Source organism: Chiloscyllium plagiosum, unplaced genomic scaffold (genome assembly GCF_037043375.1).
Source record: "Chiloscyllium plagiosum isolate Xiang-an unplaced genomic scaffold, Cpla_swu_hap1 HiC_scaffold_3, whole genome shotgun sequence".
Taxonomy (NCBI): Eukaryota; Metazoa; Chordata; class Chondrichthyes; order Orectolobiformes; family Hemiscylliidae; genus Chiloscyllium; species Chiloscyllium plagiosum.
Window position 1 is genome coordinate 105,912,087 of NW_028270141.1, and position 14,387 is coordinate 105,926,473.

At 42.4% G+C, this 14,387-nt stretch overlaps 1 protein-coding gene and 1 long non-coding RNA gene across 2 annotated transcripts in view; one reads left to right on the forward strand and one right to left on the reverse strand.

Annotated features, from left to right (window-relative positions):
• The window catches only part of LOC122548369 (uncharacterized), an 84,682-nt gene that overhangs the window by 29,549 nt on the left and 40,746 nt on the right, over window positions 1-14,387 (forward strand). The gene's annotated exons all lie outside the window — the stretch shown is intronic.
• Window positions 1-14,387, reverse strand: part of cfap206 (cilia and flagella associated protein 206) — a 58,387-nt gene that overhangs the window by 18,406 nt on the left and 25,594 nt on the right. The window contains exons 7-9 of the mRNA XM_043686925.2: window positions 11,560-11,774; window positions 3,047-3,166; window positions 1,781-1,979 (exon numbers count right to left, since the gene is read on the reverse strand). Of these exons, the coding sequence (XP_043542860.1) occupies window positions 1,781-1,979; window positions 3,047-3,166; window positions 11,560-11,774 (534 nt within the window). The remainder of the gene's footprint in view (window positions 1-1,780; window positions 1,980-3,046; window positions 3,167-11,559; window positions 11,775-14,387) is intronic.

A 14,387-nucleotide genomic window follows, 5' to 3' on the forward strand; every position in this document is an offset into this window, starting at 1 on the left:
TTGGAGATGTTAACATGGTTGCTAAATTGGGCATGATACCTACTAAGGATTAAACTTGATTGTTAAACTTGGCTGGAAAACAAATTATTTGAGGGAAAAACTTTTTTGTGATAATTATGAGATTGGACATGATTAAAACCAAAGGGAAAATAAAGTTACTGTTAACTGTGAGCTGGCACATAATGAAAGGTGCAGGCATGAGGGTGGGACATAGAGAATTGAAGAAAGCCAAGTATTTTTTAATGTTTATAATTTTCACATCAATTATCTCCACCAATTGACAAGATACAATTCCAAAGATACCTGGTATTTTCTGGTACCTAAATGGCCTTTCTTCAGATGTAAACCCAGAGAATGAGAGTTGGTAGCCGAATTGATTGTGGCAGGATTTTCAGAACAAAGCCTTAATTAGGCATCACCTATATTCACATGCAAGTATTTTCTTGGAAATGTGAGTGAATTAACAATCAGAATGAGCTCATTACAGCATCCCTTCTACAGTTTTACACTTGATTAGCTAATTCAGCAAAGACTGGAGCTTAACACTTGAGGGAAAGGAATGTGTTTTACACCAGCACCTAGAATGCCTCACACCATCAGGTAGATCTTGGTGTGTTCACCAGAATTCTGGTATTAACTCCTTAGGAACAGTTTTTCAAAATTGTTAATCCAGTGGGGAGTACTGCCAAAAGCTGTGATTGTGCGTTCCTGGATTTATCCATCCATAATGCCCTGATGGTGTTATGGGCACGGTGGCTCAGTGGTTAGCACTGCTGTCTCACAGTACCAAGGTTCCAGGGTCAATTCCAGCCTTGGGTGATTGTCTGTGTGGAGTTTGCACATTCTCCCCGTGTCTGCGTGGGTTTCCTTCGGGTGCTCCGGTTTCCTCCCACAGTCCAAAGATGTGCGGGTTAGGTGAATTGGTTATGCTAAATTGCCCCATAGTATTAGGTGCATTAGTCAGAGGGAAATGAGTTTGGGTCGGTTACTCTTCCGAGGGTCGGTGTGGACTGGTTGGGCCAAAGGGCCTGTTTCTGCACTGTAAGGAATCTAATCTAATCTAATGATAAATGCAGCTGACTAGCGAGGCTCCCTAATAGCAGTATACACTTGTACAACATTAAAATAAAAATTAATCTTATAGGCTGATAGATGTACAACCTCAATCTTCCCTCTACTTACCATCACACTCCTCACTCCCCAACCTCTACCCTCATCCTCATCCTTTCGAATTGATTTGGGATACCTTTTGTCTAATTTGTAATGTTGCATGTAATGTTACTGCACGATGGGAGGGGGGGAAATAGCTATTGTGTTCCACATTGAACTTGTTTTGGGAGTCAGTGTTTAAAAGAGAAACAATTACATTTGGATTTATATTAGAGTTAACAATATAATGTTTTAGACTTTTATGACCTCAACACTATTGACTGAATATGTGAGGATATATCTCACTACCCCCCATTTATACACTATTCATTGTGAATTTATAATATACACACACTCTGTATAATCTTTACTACCTACTTTCTAATTTCAGTAATAATAGTTTGTGATCTTCTGTATTAGCTCCATATAGTTCTACGCTTCCTTCATAACGAGTAAAGTTTGCTGAGTTACCTCACCCATAAAAATACTGATTGTGGGATTTGGGTTTAAATTGTAACCAAAAATCTACACCGCGCTCAAATTCCAACTGTGCCTTTCTGAAAACCAAAGCATCACACCAGTGTTTCAAATTTGTAATTTTGTTTCAAACTTCTGTCCCTGCTGGGCATACCTGATACTTCACTTAACCTCTGCTCATCCGTTTTCACAACCACTCCTTCCAGTAAGGGCCCAATGACCCCATCTGGAAACAGCTGTGAGTGAGTTGCTAAGTATGGATCCAAGTTGGTTACTAAGTTGCTGAAGACACTGAGCAGTACCAACTCATCTTGGAAAGAGGTCCACAGGTTGGAGAGAGCAATAAAATGAGGCTGTAACATAGGTAAAACAAAATTTACAATAGGTTTAATATAAATTTGAAGAATTTTGCAATCTTATAGATTATGTTTTAAATGTATACAATTTGCCTGGAATGTGTAGAATTTGCCTGGATAGCACCCAGAACAATACTTTTCCACTGTATTTTGGTGCATGTGACAATAATAAATCATTGGTGTTAGTGCTATTGTTAAAAGCTTCATCTGCTTTATAATAATCCTCTTTCTGCTATTTTAGTGGAGGCATTACTGGTTTACCTTGATTTGTAAAGTAGAATACATTGGGCTGGAAATAACCAAAAAGAAGTCAATTAGGGGTCTTGGCCTGATGTCAAAGTGAGTGTCGGTGTAGAATGTGCTGATGTGATCATTTCTAAATTAAAGCTTATTTGATGCCATTGGCATTTTCCCAATTTGTCACATTTGAGCATGCTGGATTTCTAAGAACATTAGCAAGGTAACAATCCTCCTTCCACCCAGCTTTGCCATTTTCAACGGTGTAGATGATAAGGAAAGGGTGAGGCCTTTCCCACTCTTTGTCAGGGGCATCGACAGGAGGGGCCTGACTTTCTGAGCATGTGAGGCTGTGGCGGTAACACATATGGCTCCTCATGGCGATTGGTGGCAGCAGTGGAGGCAGCAAAGGGGATTGGATGGAGCATGCCGCAGGAGGGGGCTCACTGAGACCCCAGGCCAGTGCTAGGCCCAGTGAGATAAGACTTTGAGGTCTGGACGTTTTCCTTTTAATTTGGCTCTGTTTCTTTTATTTCTTCCCCTGCTTTATTTTTAGAAATTCTGGCTTTGCATTTTAAGATGTGGCCAGAAAATGTCAACTTTGTAAACTTCTCACTGCACTCCTGTGTTTCTGTACTTGAGTACCTGTGGCAATAACATCTAATGCTAATTCTATTAACATTTTCCTGTCTCTCTCACCATTCTGTACCATGGCCAGGAGTGAAAAAATTATGATAACAAACTATCATTCTCTTTTTCACATGATTCTTTTCTTCCTTTGTTCCACAAGTTTAAAAATGGGAGAAACAAATTTCATAAACACTCACATAGACTTGGGCGGTGGGTACAGCTGCCTTTGATTTGACTATATCATTCAGCTCCAATATTTGTCTCTCTAACTGACGCTCCAGCATTTCTACCTGTTTAGCGCATGTGACAATTTCAGTCTGTGGAGGAAACAAGCACCACATAAAATTATTAAAAGTCAGAAGGGTCTATACAACTGTACGGTACTTCTAATCATACACCAAACCAGCAAAATCTTTGGATATATGAAAGGGAAGGGGGAGATATTAGGTTTTGGGCAGTGGGTAGGGAACAATGTCCAGCTGAAAGGCTTGCTGTGATGTTCATGCCATATTCATAACCCGACATTACACCACATTAATTCAGAAAGCTGACAGTGCAAAACATGCCCCTGTTGCCAGTTTGGTATTTCAGAGAGTACAAAACCCAGCATATTAACTAGTATTGAAGGGCAGGCTAAGGCAGTCTGAAAAGGAAAAAATTAAAGCGTTTCAAATGAAAAAAAAATCAGCTTTATGAAAAGAGCAAAATTATTGCTGTGCTTACATAGATAAAGCTGGACATGTAAACAGTTGATCTGCCTACTTTTCCCCGACGACACGCAAGATTCCTTCTAAATGTTCAAATACTGGTCTAATGTCTGTAACGGGTGGAACCTGATTAAATGTTTGAAGATGGAAAAAGTGCCAAATGCATTGGGGTAGCAGCCATGATGTAATTTGATGATAAGGGCCATAGTTATCACTGACGGCTTGGATACAGAAAAGGATAGAAAGTGTAATTGGGTTGTTTTAGTCAGGGTTAAGCATTATCACCTGTGAGCCAGGTCTTTATCAAAGTCATAATGTAACTGGAATCAAACAGATGATTGTAGATGTCTTGGCAAGTGGACTGACCAGGGGTGCGTATCTAAGACTTTTTCTTGGAGAGCGATGCAGTGCTTTTTGTTGAGGTTCATTTCGAGAAGCTCCGTGATCCAGTACTCTGTGCTCAACAGGTTGTTCCCTTGGAATCACATTAAGACAAACATCAATTGCACCTCAAGGACCATCAACTCATTGAAAGATGGTCTGTCTTCCAGTTTCCAGGAGCTGTTCTTGATCAAGTGTTGCAGGCTGCCATATTTCAAGATTCAGAATTATATGCTGAGGGACTAAAGCTGGAGTGATCATTACCAAGAGGTAGTAGGGAAACGCCACAATCTGAGCTCTTTCTGCCAAGATATTCCTGAGACTCTGTTTCTTTTGAGAATCCCTCAAAGCTTCTGTGGGAAAGGCCGTTGACAAGGTTCCACATGGGGAAGGTAAGGAAGGTAAAAGCTCATGGGATCCAGGATAACTTGGCTAGAAGAATCCAGAACTAGGATAGTATTAGGACATAGAGGGTGGTGATAAAAGCTGTTTCTATGACTGAGCCCTCTGCGCAGTGCCGTACAATAGGGATCAGTGCTCGGTCCATTGTAGATGATAAGTAAGTTTGGGATGACACAAAGATTGGCTGGATGGTTGACAGCAAGAAGGAAGGTGTTAGGTTATGGGAGGATATAGATGGATTAGTCAGATGGAATTTAACCCTGATGCACCTTGGAAGGAGAAATGAGACAAGGGAATACTCAATGGATGGCAGGACTCTAGGAAGCCTAAAGGAACAGAGGGATCTTGGGTGCTAGTTAACAGATCTTGGAAGGTGGCAGGACAGCTTAATAAAACAGCTAAGAAGGCATACGGGACAGTTGTGGCATAGATTATGTGGGCAGGGAGGTCATGTTGGAGCTGTGTAGAAGTCTAGTTAGGTCACAACTGGAGTAATGGCTGTGGTTCTGGTCACACAGTAAAGGCTGGAGGGGGTGCAGAGGAAATTCACTGGGATGCTGCTTGGGATGGAGCATTTCAACAGTGAAGAGAGGTAGGATGAGCTCAGGCTGTTTTCTTTGGAGCAGAGAAGGTTGGGGGGGAGCTGATTGAGGTGTAGAAGGTTATGAAATGTACAGACAGGGTGAATAAAAGGACTGAAGGGTCATGAACAAGGAAGCATAATTTTAATTGGAAAGGCAGGAGTTTCAGAGGGGAGTTAAGGACAATAAGGAAAACGCTTTTCACCCAGACTTGGGTTGGGAGCCGGGGTGTTTGGAATGCATTGCCTTGGATGGATGTTGAGATAGAAAACTTCATAATCTTTTAGAAATATTTGGATTAGTACTTGACATTCAAGACTATGGGCCATGTGCTGGAAAGTGGAACTAGTCCAGGTAGTTTTTTGGTTCAGACTCAATGGATCGAAAGACCTTTTTGGAACTGTATGACTCACTGATCTATGATCTATAAAAAGCCTTTTGCCATTTGGGGGAAAGTATATGAAGATCTCTGTCCGAGGGTGGGTGGCGACCTTTATTAAGAAGGCAGAAGTAAAAAGAATCAAATGTCTCTCATCGAGGAGAGAAAAAAAAATCAACATTTCCCCACTGACTTAATTGGACATGAAAGGAAAGATCCTGAATACAGGACAATCAGCAAAATTGACAATTTCTTTTGCTTAGAGACAAGGAGAAAGCTAGAAAAGGTGGGGAATGGCATAACAGAGCAATTACATATGTTTTAGATTAGATTAGATTAGATTACTTACAGTGTGGAAACAGGCCCTTCGGCCCAACAAGTCCACACCGACCCGCCGAAGCGCAACCCACCCATACCCCTACATCTACCCCTTACCTAACACTACTGGCAATTTAGCATGGCCAATTCACCTGACCTGCACATCTTTGGACTGTGGGAGGAAACCGGAGCACCCGGAGGAAACCCACGCAGACACGGGGAGAATGTGCAAACTCCACACAGTCAGTCGCCTGAGGCGGGAATTGAACCCGGGTCCCTGGCGCTGTGAGGCAGCAGTGCTAACCACTGTGCCACCGTGCCGCCCACAATTTACAATTTATCTTAATTTTGATTTAAGTTCTACATTATCATCTTCATTTCCTTTGGAGAATCTCAATAGTGCAAGAGTGGAAATCCACCCGCCTCTTCAAAGGTAGTTCATTATAGATTCTGGGTTTCTCCTGGGAGATCCCCAACCTTTTTCCAGGTTCAAGAAAAGATACTTCAGAGAGAGATTCAACTCCAAAGGGAGACTGTGAAGGCATGCTGCCTTTCAAAACACTTTGAGAATGCTGTTGAAGCCTATACAGGTGAATGAAAGCAATTTAATAGACAATAGGTGCAGGAGTAGGCCATTCTGCCCTTCGAGCCTGCACCACCATTCATTATGATCATGGCTGATCATCCTCAATCAGTATCCTGTTCCTGCCTTATCTCCATAACCCTTGATTCCACTATCCTTGAGAGCTCTATCCAACTCTTTCTTAAACGAATCCAGAGACTGGGCCTCCACTGCCTTCTGGGGCAGAGCATTCCACACACCCACCATTCTCTGGGTGAAGACGTTTCTCCTCATCTCTGTCCTAAATGGCCTACCCCGTATTTTTAAGCTGTGTCCTCTGGTTCGGGACTCACCCATCAGCGGAAACATGTTTCCTGCCTCCAGAGTGTCCAATCCTTTAATAATCTTATACGTCTCAATCAGATCCCTTCTCAGTCTTCTAAACTCAAGGGTATACAAGCCCAGTCGTTCCAATCTTTCAACATAAGATAGCCCCGCCATTCCAGGAATTGACCTCATGAACCTACGCTGCACTCCCTCAATAGCCAGAATGTCTTTCCTCAAATTTGGAGACCAGAACTGCACACAGTACTCCAGGTGTGGTCTCACCAGGGCCCTGTACAGCTGCAGAAGAACCTCTTTGCTTTTATACTCAATCCCTCTTGTTATGAAGGCCAGCATGCTATTAGCTTTCTTCACTACCTGCTGTACCTGCATGCTTGCCTTCATTGACTGGTGTACAAGAACACCCAGATCTCTTGTACTGCCCCTTTACCTAACTTGACTCCATTTAGGTAGTAATCTGCCTTCCTGTTCTTGCCACCAAAGTGGATAACCATACATTTATCCACATTAAACTGCATCTGCCATGCATCTGTCCACTCACCTAACCTGTCCAGGTCACCCTGTAATCTCCTAACATCCTCATCACATTTCACCCTGCCACCCAGCTTTGTATCATCAGCAAATTTGCTAATGTTACTATTAATACCATCTTCTATATCATTAATATATATTGTAAAAAGCTGCGGTCCCAGCACTGATCGCTGCGGTACCCCACTGGTCACCGCCTGCCATTCTGAAAGGGAGCCGTTTATCACTACTCTTTGTTTCCAGTCAGCCAACCAATTTTCAATCCAAGTCAGTACTTTGCCCCCAATACCATGTGCCCTAATTTTGCTCACTAACCTCCTATGTGGAACTTTATCAAAGGCTTTCTGAAAGTCCAGGTACACTACATCCACTGGATCTCCCTTGTCCATCTTCAGAGTTACATCCTCAAAACATTCCAGAAGATTAGTCAAGCATGATTTCCCCTTCGTAAATCCATGCTGACTCTGACCTATCCTGTTACTGCTATCCAGATGTGTCGTAATTTCATCCTTTATAATAGACTTTAGCATCTTTCCCACCAATGAGGTCAGACTAACTGGTCTATAATTTCCTGCTTTCTCTCTCCCACCTTTCTTAAAAAGTGGTACAACATTAGCCATCCTCCAATCCGCAGGAACTGATCCTGAATCTATCAAACTCTGGAAAATAATCACCAACGCATCCACGATTTCTAGAGCCACCTCCTTCAGTACCCTGGAGTATAGACCATCAGGCCCCGGGGATTTATCAACCTTCAGACCTAACAGTCTCTCCAACACCAATTCCTGGCAAATATAAATTCCCTTCAGTTCAGGTCCTTCAGCCACTGTTACCTCAGGAAGATTGCTTGTGTCTTCCCCAGTGAACACAGATCTGAAGTACCAATTCAACTCTTCTGCCATTTCTTTGTTCCCCGTAATATATTCCGTAATAATTCCTGGGTGTCTCTTGAACTGGGGGGGTAGGAAGATGAACTACCCCCTCCATTCCCACTAGAAATCATCAACCTCAAGAAGTCGAGTGGAGTAAGCGAATTTAATTCTTCCCTAAATTCCAGCCATTGGTAAGAGCTCTTCTTTGGAAAAAAAACAGCAGTTTAAAAGGGAGAAGAGCAGACAAAGGAAGCACATGGTGAGGACAGTGCAGGAGAGAGAGAGAGAGAGAGAGAGAGAGAGAACCTGCACAGTTACTGTCTTTGCTGTTTGAATTCCGTGTATCGCTGGACATCAGAGTGCATCTGGGAACTGCTTGGGAGGATTTAAACTAGTAAGGTGGGGGGGTGGGACCCAGTGAGATAGTGAGGAAAGAGATCGATCTGAGACCAGTACAGCTGAGAACAGAAGTGAGTCAAACAGTTAGGGCAGGCAGGGACAAGGTAGGACTAATAAATTAAACTGCATTATTTCAATGCAAGGGGCCTAACAGGGAAGGCAGATGAACTCAGGGCATGGTTAGGAACATGGGACTGGGATATCACAGCAATTACGGAAACGTGGCTCAGGGATGAGCAGGACTGGCAGCTTAATGTTCCAGGATACAAATGCTACAGGAAAGATAGAAAGGGAGGCAAGAGAGGAGGGGGAGTGGCATTTTTGATAAGGGATAGTATTACAGCTGTATGGAGGGAGGATATTCCCGGAAATACATCGAGGGAAGTTATTTGGTGGAACTGAGAAATAAGAAAAGGATTATCACTTTATTGGGATTGTATTATAGACCCCCGAATAGTCAGAGGGAAATTGAGAAACAAACTTGTAAGGAGGTCTCAGCTATCTGTACGAATAATAGGGTGGTTATGGTAGGGGATTTTAACTTTCCAAACATCGACTGGGACTGCCATAGTGTTAAAGGTTTAGATGGAGAGGAATTTCTTAAGTATGTACAAGACAATTTTCTGATTCAGTATGTGGATGTACCTACTAGAGAAGGTGCAAAACCTGACCTACTCTTGGGAAATAAGGCAGGGCAGGTGACTGAGGTGTCAGTGGGGGAGCACTTTGGGGCCAGCGACCATAATTGTATTAGATTTAAAATAGTGATGGAAAAGGATAGACCAGATCTAAAAGTTGAATTTCTAAATTGTAGAAAGGCCAATTTTGACAGTATTAGGTAAGAACTTTCGAAAGCTGACTGTATGCAGACGTTCGCAGGTAAAGGGACGGCTGGAAAATGGCAACCCTTCAGAAATGAGATAACCAGAATCCAGAGAAAGTATATTCCTGTCAGGGTGAAAGGGAAGGCTGGTAGGTATAGGGAATGCTGGATGACTAAAGAAATTGAGGGTTTGATTAAGAAAAAGAAGGAAGCATATGTCAGGTATAGACAGGATAGATCGAATGAATCCTTAGAAGAGTATAAAGACAGTAGGAGTATACTTAAGAGGGAAATCAGGAGGGCAAAAAGGGGACATGAGATAGCTTTGGCAAATAGAATTAAGGAGAATCCAAAGGGTTTCTACAAATATATCAAGGAAAAAAGAGTAACGAGGGAGAGAATAGGGCCCCTCAAAGATCAGCAAGGCGGCCTTTGTGTGGAGTCGCAGAAAATGGGGAAGATACTAAATGAATATTTATTATGGAAAAAGATATGGAAGATATAGACTGTAGGGAAATAGATGGTGACATCTTGCAAAATGTCCAGATTACAGAGGAGGAAGTGCTGGATGTCTTGAAACGGTTAAAGGTGGATAAATCCCCAGGACCTGATCAGGTGTACCCGAGAACTCTTTGGGAAGCTAGAGAAGTGATTGCTGGGCCTCTTGCTGAGATATTTGTATCTCAGGTGAGGTGCCGGAAGACTGAAGGTTGCCAAACGTGGTGCCACTGTTTAAGAAGGGAGTAAAGACAAGCCAGGGCACTATAGACCGGTGAGCCTGACCTCGGTGGTGGGCAAGCTGTTGGAGGGAATCCTGAGGGACAGGATGTACATGTATTTGGAAAGGCAAGGACTGATTCGGGAGAGTCAACATGGCTTTGTGTGTGGGAAATCATGTCTCACAGACTTGATTGAGTTTTTTGAAGAAGTAACAAAGAAGATTGATGAGGGCAGAGCAGTACATGTGATCAATATGGACTTCAGTAAGGCGTTCGACAAGGTTCCCCATGGGAGACTGATTAGCAAGGTTAGATCTCATGGAATACAGGGAGAACTAGCCATTTGGATACAGAACTGGCTCAAAGGTAGAAGACAGAGGGTGGTGGTGGAGGGTTGTTTTTCAGACTGGAGGCCTGTGACCAGTGGAGTGCCACAAGGATCGGTGCTGGGTCCTCTACTTTTTGTCATTTACATAAATGATTTGGATGCGAGCATAAGAGGTACAGTTAGTAAGTTTGCAGATGACACCAAAATTGGAGGTGTAGTGGACAGCGAAGAGGGTTACCTCAGATTACAACAGGATCTGGACCAGATGGGCCAATGGGCTGAGAAGTGGCAGATGGAGTTTAATTCAGATAAATGCAGGGCGTTGCGTTTTGGGAAAGCAAATCTTAGCAGGACTTATACACTTAATGGTAAGGTCCTAGGGAGTATTGCTGAACAAAGGGACCTTGGAATGCAGGTTCATAGCTTCTTGAAAGTGGAGTCACAGGTAGATAGGATAGTGAAGAAGGCATTAGTATGCTTTCCTTTATTGGTCAGAGTATTGAGTACAGGAGTTGGGAGGTCATGTTGCGGCTGTACAGGACATTGGTTAGGCCATTGTTGGAATATTGCATGCAATTCTGGTCTCCTTCCTATCGGAAAGATGTTGTGAAACTTGAAAGGGTTCAGAAAAGATTTACAATGATGTTGGCAGGGTTGAAGGATCTAAACTAAAGGGAGAGGCTGAACAGGCTGGGGCTGTTTTGCCTGGAGCATCGGAGGCTGATGGGTGACCTTATAGAGGCTTACAAAATTATGAGGGGGATGGATAGGATAAATAGACAAAGTCGTTTCCCTGGGGTCGGGGAGTCCAGAACTAGAGGGCATAGGTTTAGGGTGAGAGGGGAAAGATATAAAAGAGAACTCAGGGACAACGTTTTCATGCAGAGGGTGATACGTGTATGGAATGAGCTGCCAGAGGATGTGGTGGAGACTGTTACAATTGCAATATTCAAGAGGAATTTGGATGGGTATATGAATAGGAAGGGTTTGGAAGGATATGGGCCGGGTGCTGGCAGGTGGGACTAGATTGGGTTGGGATATCTGGTCGGCATGGACGGGTTGGACCGAAGGATCTGTCTCCATGCTGTACATCTCTATGACTCTATGACTCTTGCCAGTGACCTATACCAGAATTTCCAGCATGAACATTTCTTTCCAAAAGGCACATTTCCATAACACCACTTTACACAGGAAAAGGGATGCAGGGATAAAGGCAATAGAGGTTGGGGGGCAGTGAGTGGTGAAGACAAAAATAGAGAAAAAAATACTTTACACAAATTTCCATTTAAAATTAAAAGAAATAATTATATATTTCTTCCATTACAATGGTAATAAATGTATAATAACACTTAGAATAATAACCTACCACAATAATTTGTAGAAAGACCTCATGTTGCCTCACATTGTATAAAGCCTCCTTCAGTTTATCATGTAACCCATTTTCTTCATACCACTGTGCTCTGCTTTTCTCCAGCCTCTCGATAATAGACGTATAGTGGTAGATAAGCTGCTGCGTGGCTTGTAGCTCAGACTCAACATTTTGTTTGGTTGCTGGCACAGCTTCATTTAGAATGGCAGGCACTGTGTTTGCAAATGTATTTCAATTATACAGAAGTAACTTAAGATAATCGCAGTGAGAGTTAGCATGAGATGAACAATTTGGAAATAAGTTGCAGCCGTGGCGGGTTTATAGTTTATAATAAACTCCTACCTCGGAACTTGATTCTAAAGGAGAGGTTAATGGGTTTTCGGTTTTATGAGGATGACATTTTTTTCAAAGAGAATCAGGAAGTACCTTTTAAATTGGGGGTTAAACAGCAATTTCCAAACTACCATGTGACTTAAGCTAAATGACCAGACAAGCTATTTGATGATGGTTGAAGTGTTTACTGAGCTGAGATTTTACATCCCAGTGGGAGACAGATGGAGAGGGCAGAAGCAGAACCGGGTCCAGTTCAGAAGGAAAGATTCACATCAACCGGGTAAGTTGTTTAACCTAACAGTATTCAAAATAGGGGGACAAGACCTGAGATTTTCTTAGAGTTAGTGAGGAAACATCTGTGTGTATCTTGGGAAGGAAATGATTATAAAGAAAATCATAGCTGGTGAACGTGCAGAAATTCATTGAAAGAACGCTGTTTGCGACTTTGTCAGTTGAGTCAGAAATTTTAGAGTAGTGAACTTGGGTTTGAGGAGGTTAAGTATCCATAAAGAACATTGTAGGGGATAGAGGGTTGAATCTTTTGCTCATTATGATAACAGCTTTCCAAACCATCTCAAGTGGAATTGACTTTATATACTTATTGATTTTTTAAAAAATTAATTCATTCACAGGATATGTGCATTGTTGGTCAGACCAGCATTTATTGCTCAGAGGACAGTTTAGAGTCAGCCACATTACTGTAAACTTGGGAGTGACGTGTAGGCCTGACAAAGTAAGGATGCAGTTTCCTTCCCCAAAGGATATTAGGGAATCAGAGGGGTTTTCCCCAACCACCAACAATGGTTTCATGTCATCATTAGCCTATTTACTTCAGAATTTTGTTTAAATTGAATTCAAAATGCCACCATCTGCCATGGTGGGATTGAAACCAGATGTACCAGAACATTACTTGGGTCTCTGGATTAATAGTCTAGTGGTAACACCACTTGGCCATCGTGTCTCTTTGTTCTTTTATTAAAAGAATATTTGCAGCTCTTGTGTCTATCAAACCAGATTTCACTCTTGGAGCTGACTTGTCCAATATTATCACCAGCTAGGATCATAACACAAGCTCACCGAAATACAGAAGGATCAAGTTAAAATAGATGCATTTTACCGCAACCAACAGATCAGATTAATGCTTCACTATCTGATCACACTCAGTTATGTGTAATGGTAGACAATTCAAACAACAATAAGGAGCAGGCACCTCCATAAATACTCCCTCCTGAAAGCTGGGGAGTCCTGCACACGTGGTTTGTGTCGTGTAGATCTCGCTCTGGCTTTGGAGATACAGGAGTTGAGTTACTTACTGCCAAACTCCCAGCTTTTGGCCTACACAGTATCAATACAGCTGGTCCAGGTCAGTTTCTGATCAATAGTTACTCCTAGGATGCTGATGTTAGGAGATTCAGCAGTGGTAATGTCATTGAATCTGAAACAGAGATAGTGGGTTTGCTATTGTTTTCAGAAGGGAATTGTCTGGTGCTTGTGTGGCATTGATGTTGCTTGTCAATTATCAGCTCAGGCCTGACTGTTGTCTGAGACTAACTAATTGTAGACACACAGATTGCTTTACTACCTTAAAGATGCAAATGGTACGCAAGCTACCTCACTTCTGACATTATGATGGAGGAAAGGTTACCCATGGAGCAGTTGCAGATGGTTTAGCCATGGACCCCTGCAGTGATGTTGTGTGCCTGAGGTGATTGATCTCCAACAACCATAACTATCATTCTTTATGTTAGGTAATGTGTTACAGTAGCACACAAAGTTTTGTTATTTAGGGTCTCTTTAAAATCAATATTTCCTAGAATTTCCCATGTAACATGAGATTTTTAAATGCTTTTACAGCAGAAATTAGTTTTAATCACCACGATTGCCAAGGGCACAATATTGCATTAAGATGACATCAAGGAATTATGTAGCTCTGTACACATCCTATTATTGATGCAGTGTTTTGGGAAAATAGGAAGTTTTGTTCTTAGAAGAAATGGCAACTAACAGTCAGACAGAGGTGGGTAAGGGGACAGCAGTCATCTGATATCATGTGGAACATGTGATTGACACAGCCCCTAGAAATAGGGTATCACAACAAGTGCTCAGAGTCAGAGGGCAGTCCTAGTCAGGGAACAGTCTTCTTCAGTTGCAAGGTGAACCAAAAGTAGTTGAGGTTGTTTCCCAGCTATTTTACTTTACAACTTGAAAGAGTTGCTTTCAAAACTTGAAAGAGATTGACACATTCTGTGCCAATTTCAAGTTTCTCCCTATCGTGGGCAGCATGGTGGCTCAGTGGTTAGCACTGCTGCCTCACAGCACCAGGGACCCAAGTTTGATTCCCACCTTGGGCGACTGTCTGTATGTAGTTTGCACATTCTTCCTATGTCTGCTCGAGTTTGCTCCGGTTTCCTCCCACAATCCAAAGATGTGCTGGTCAGGTGAATTGGCCATGCTAAATTGCCCGTAGTGTTAGGTGCATTAGTTAGGGACAA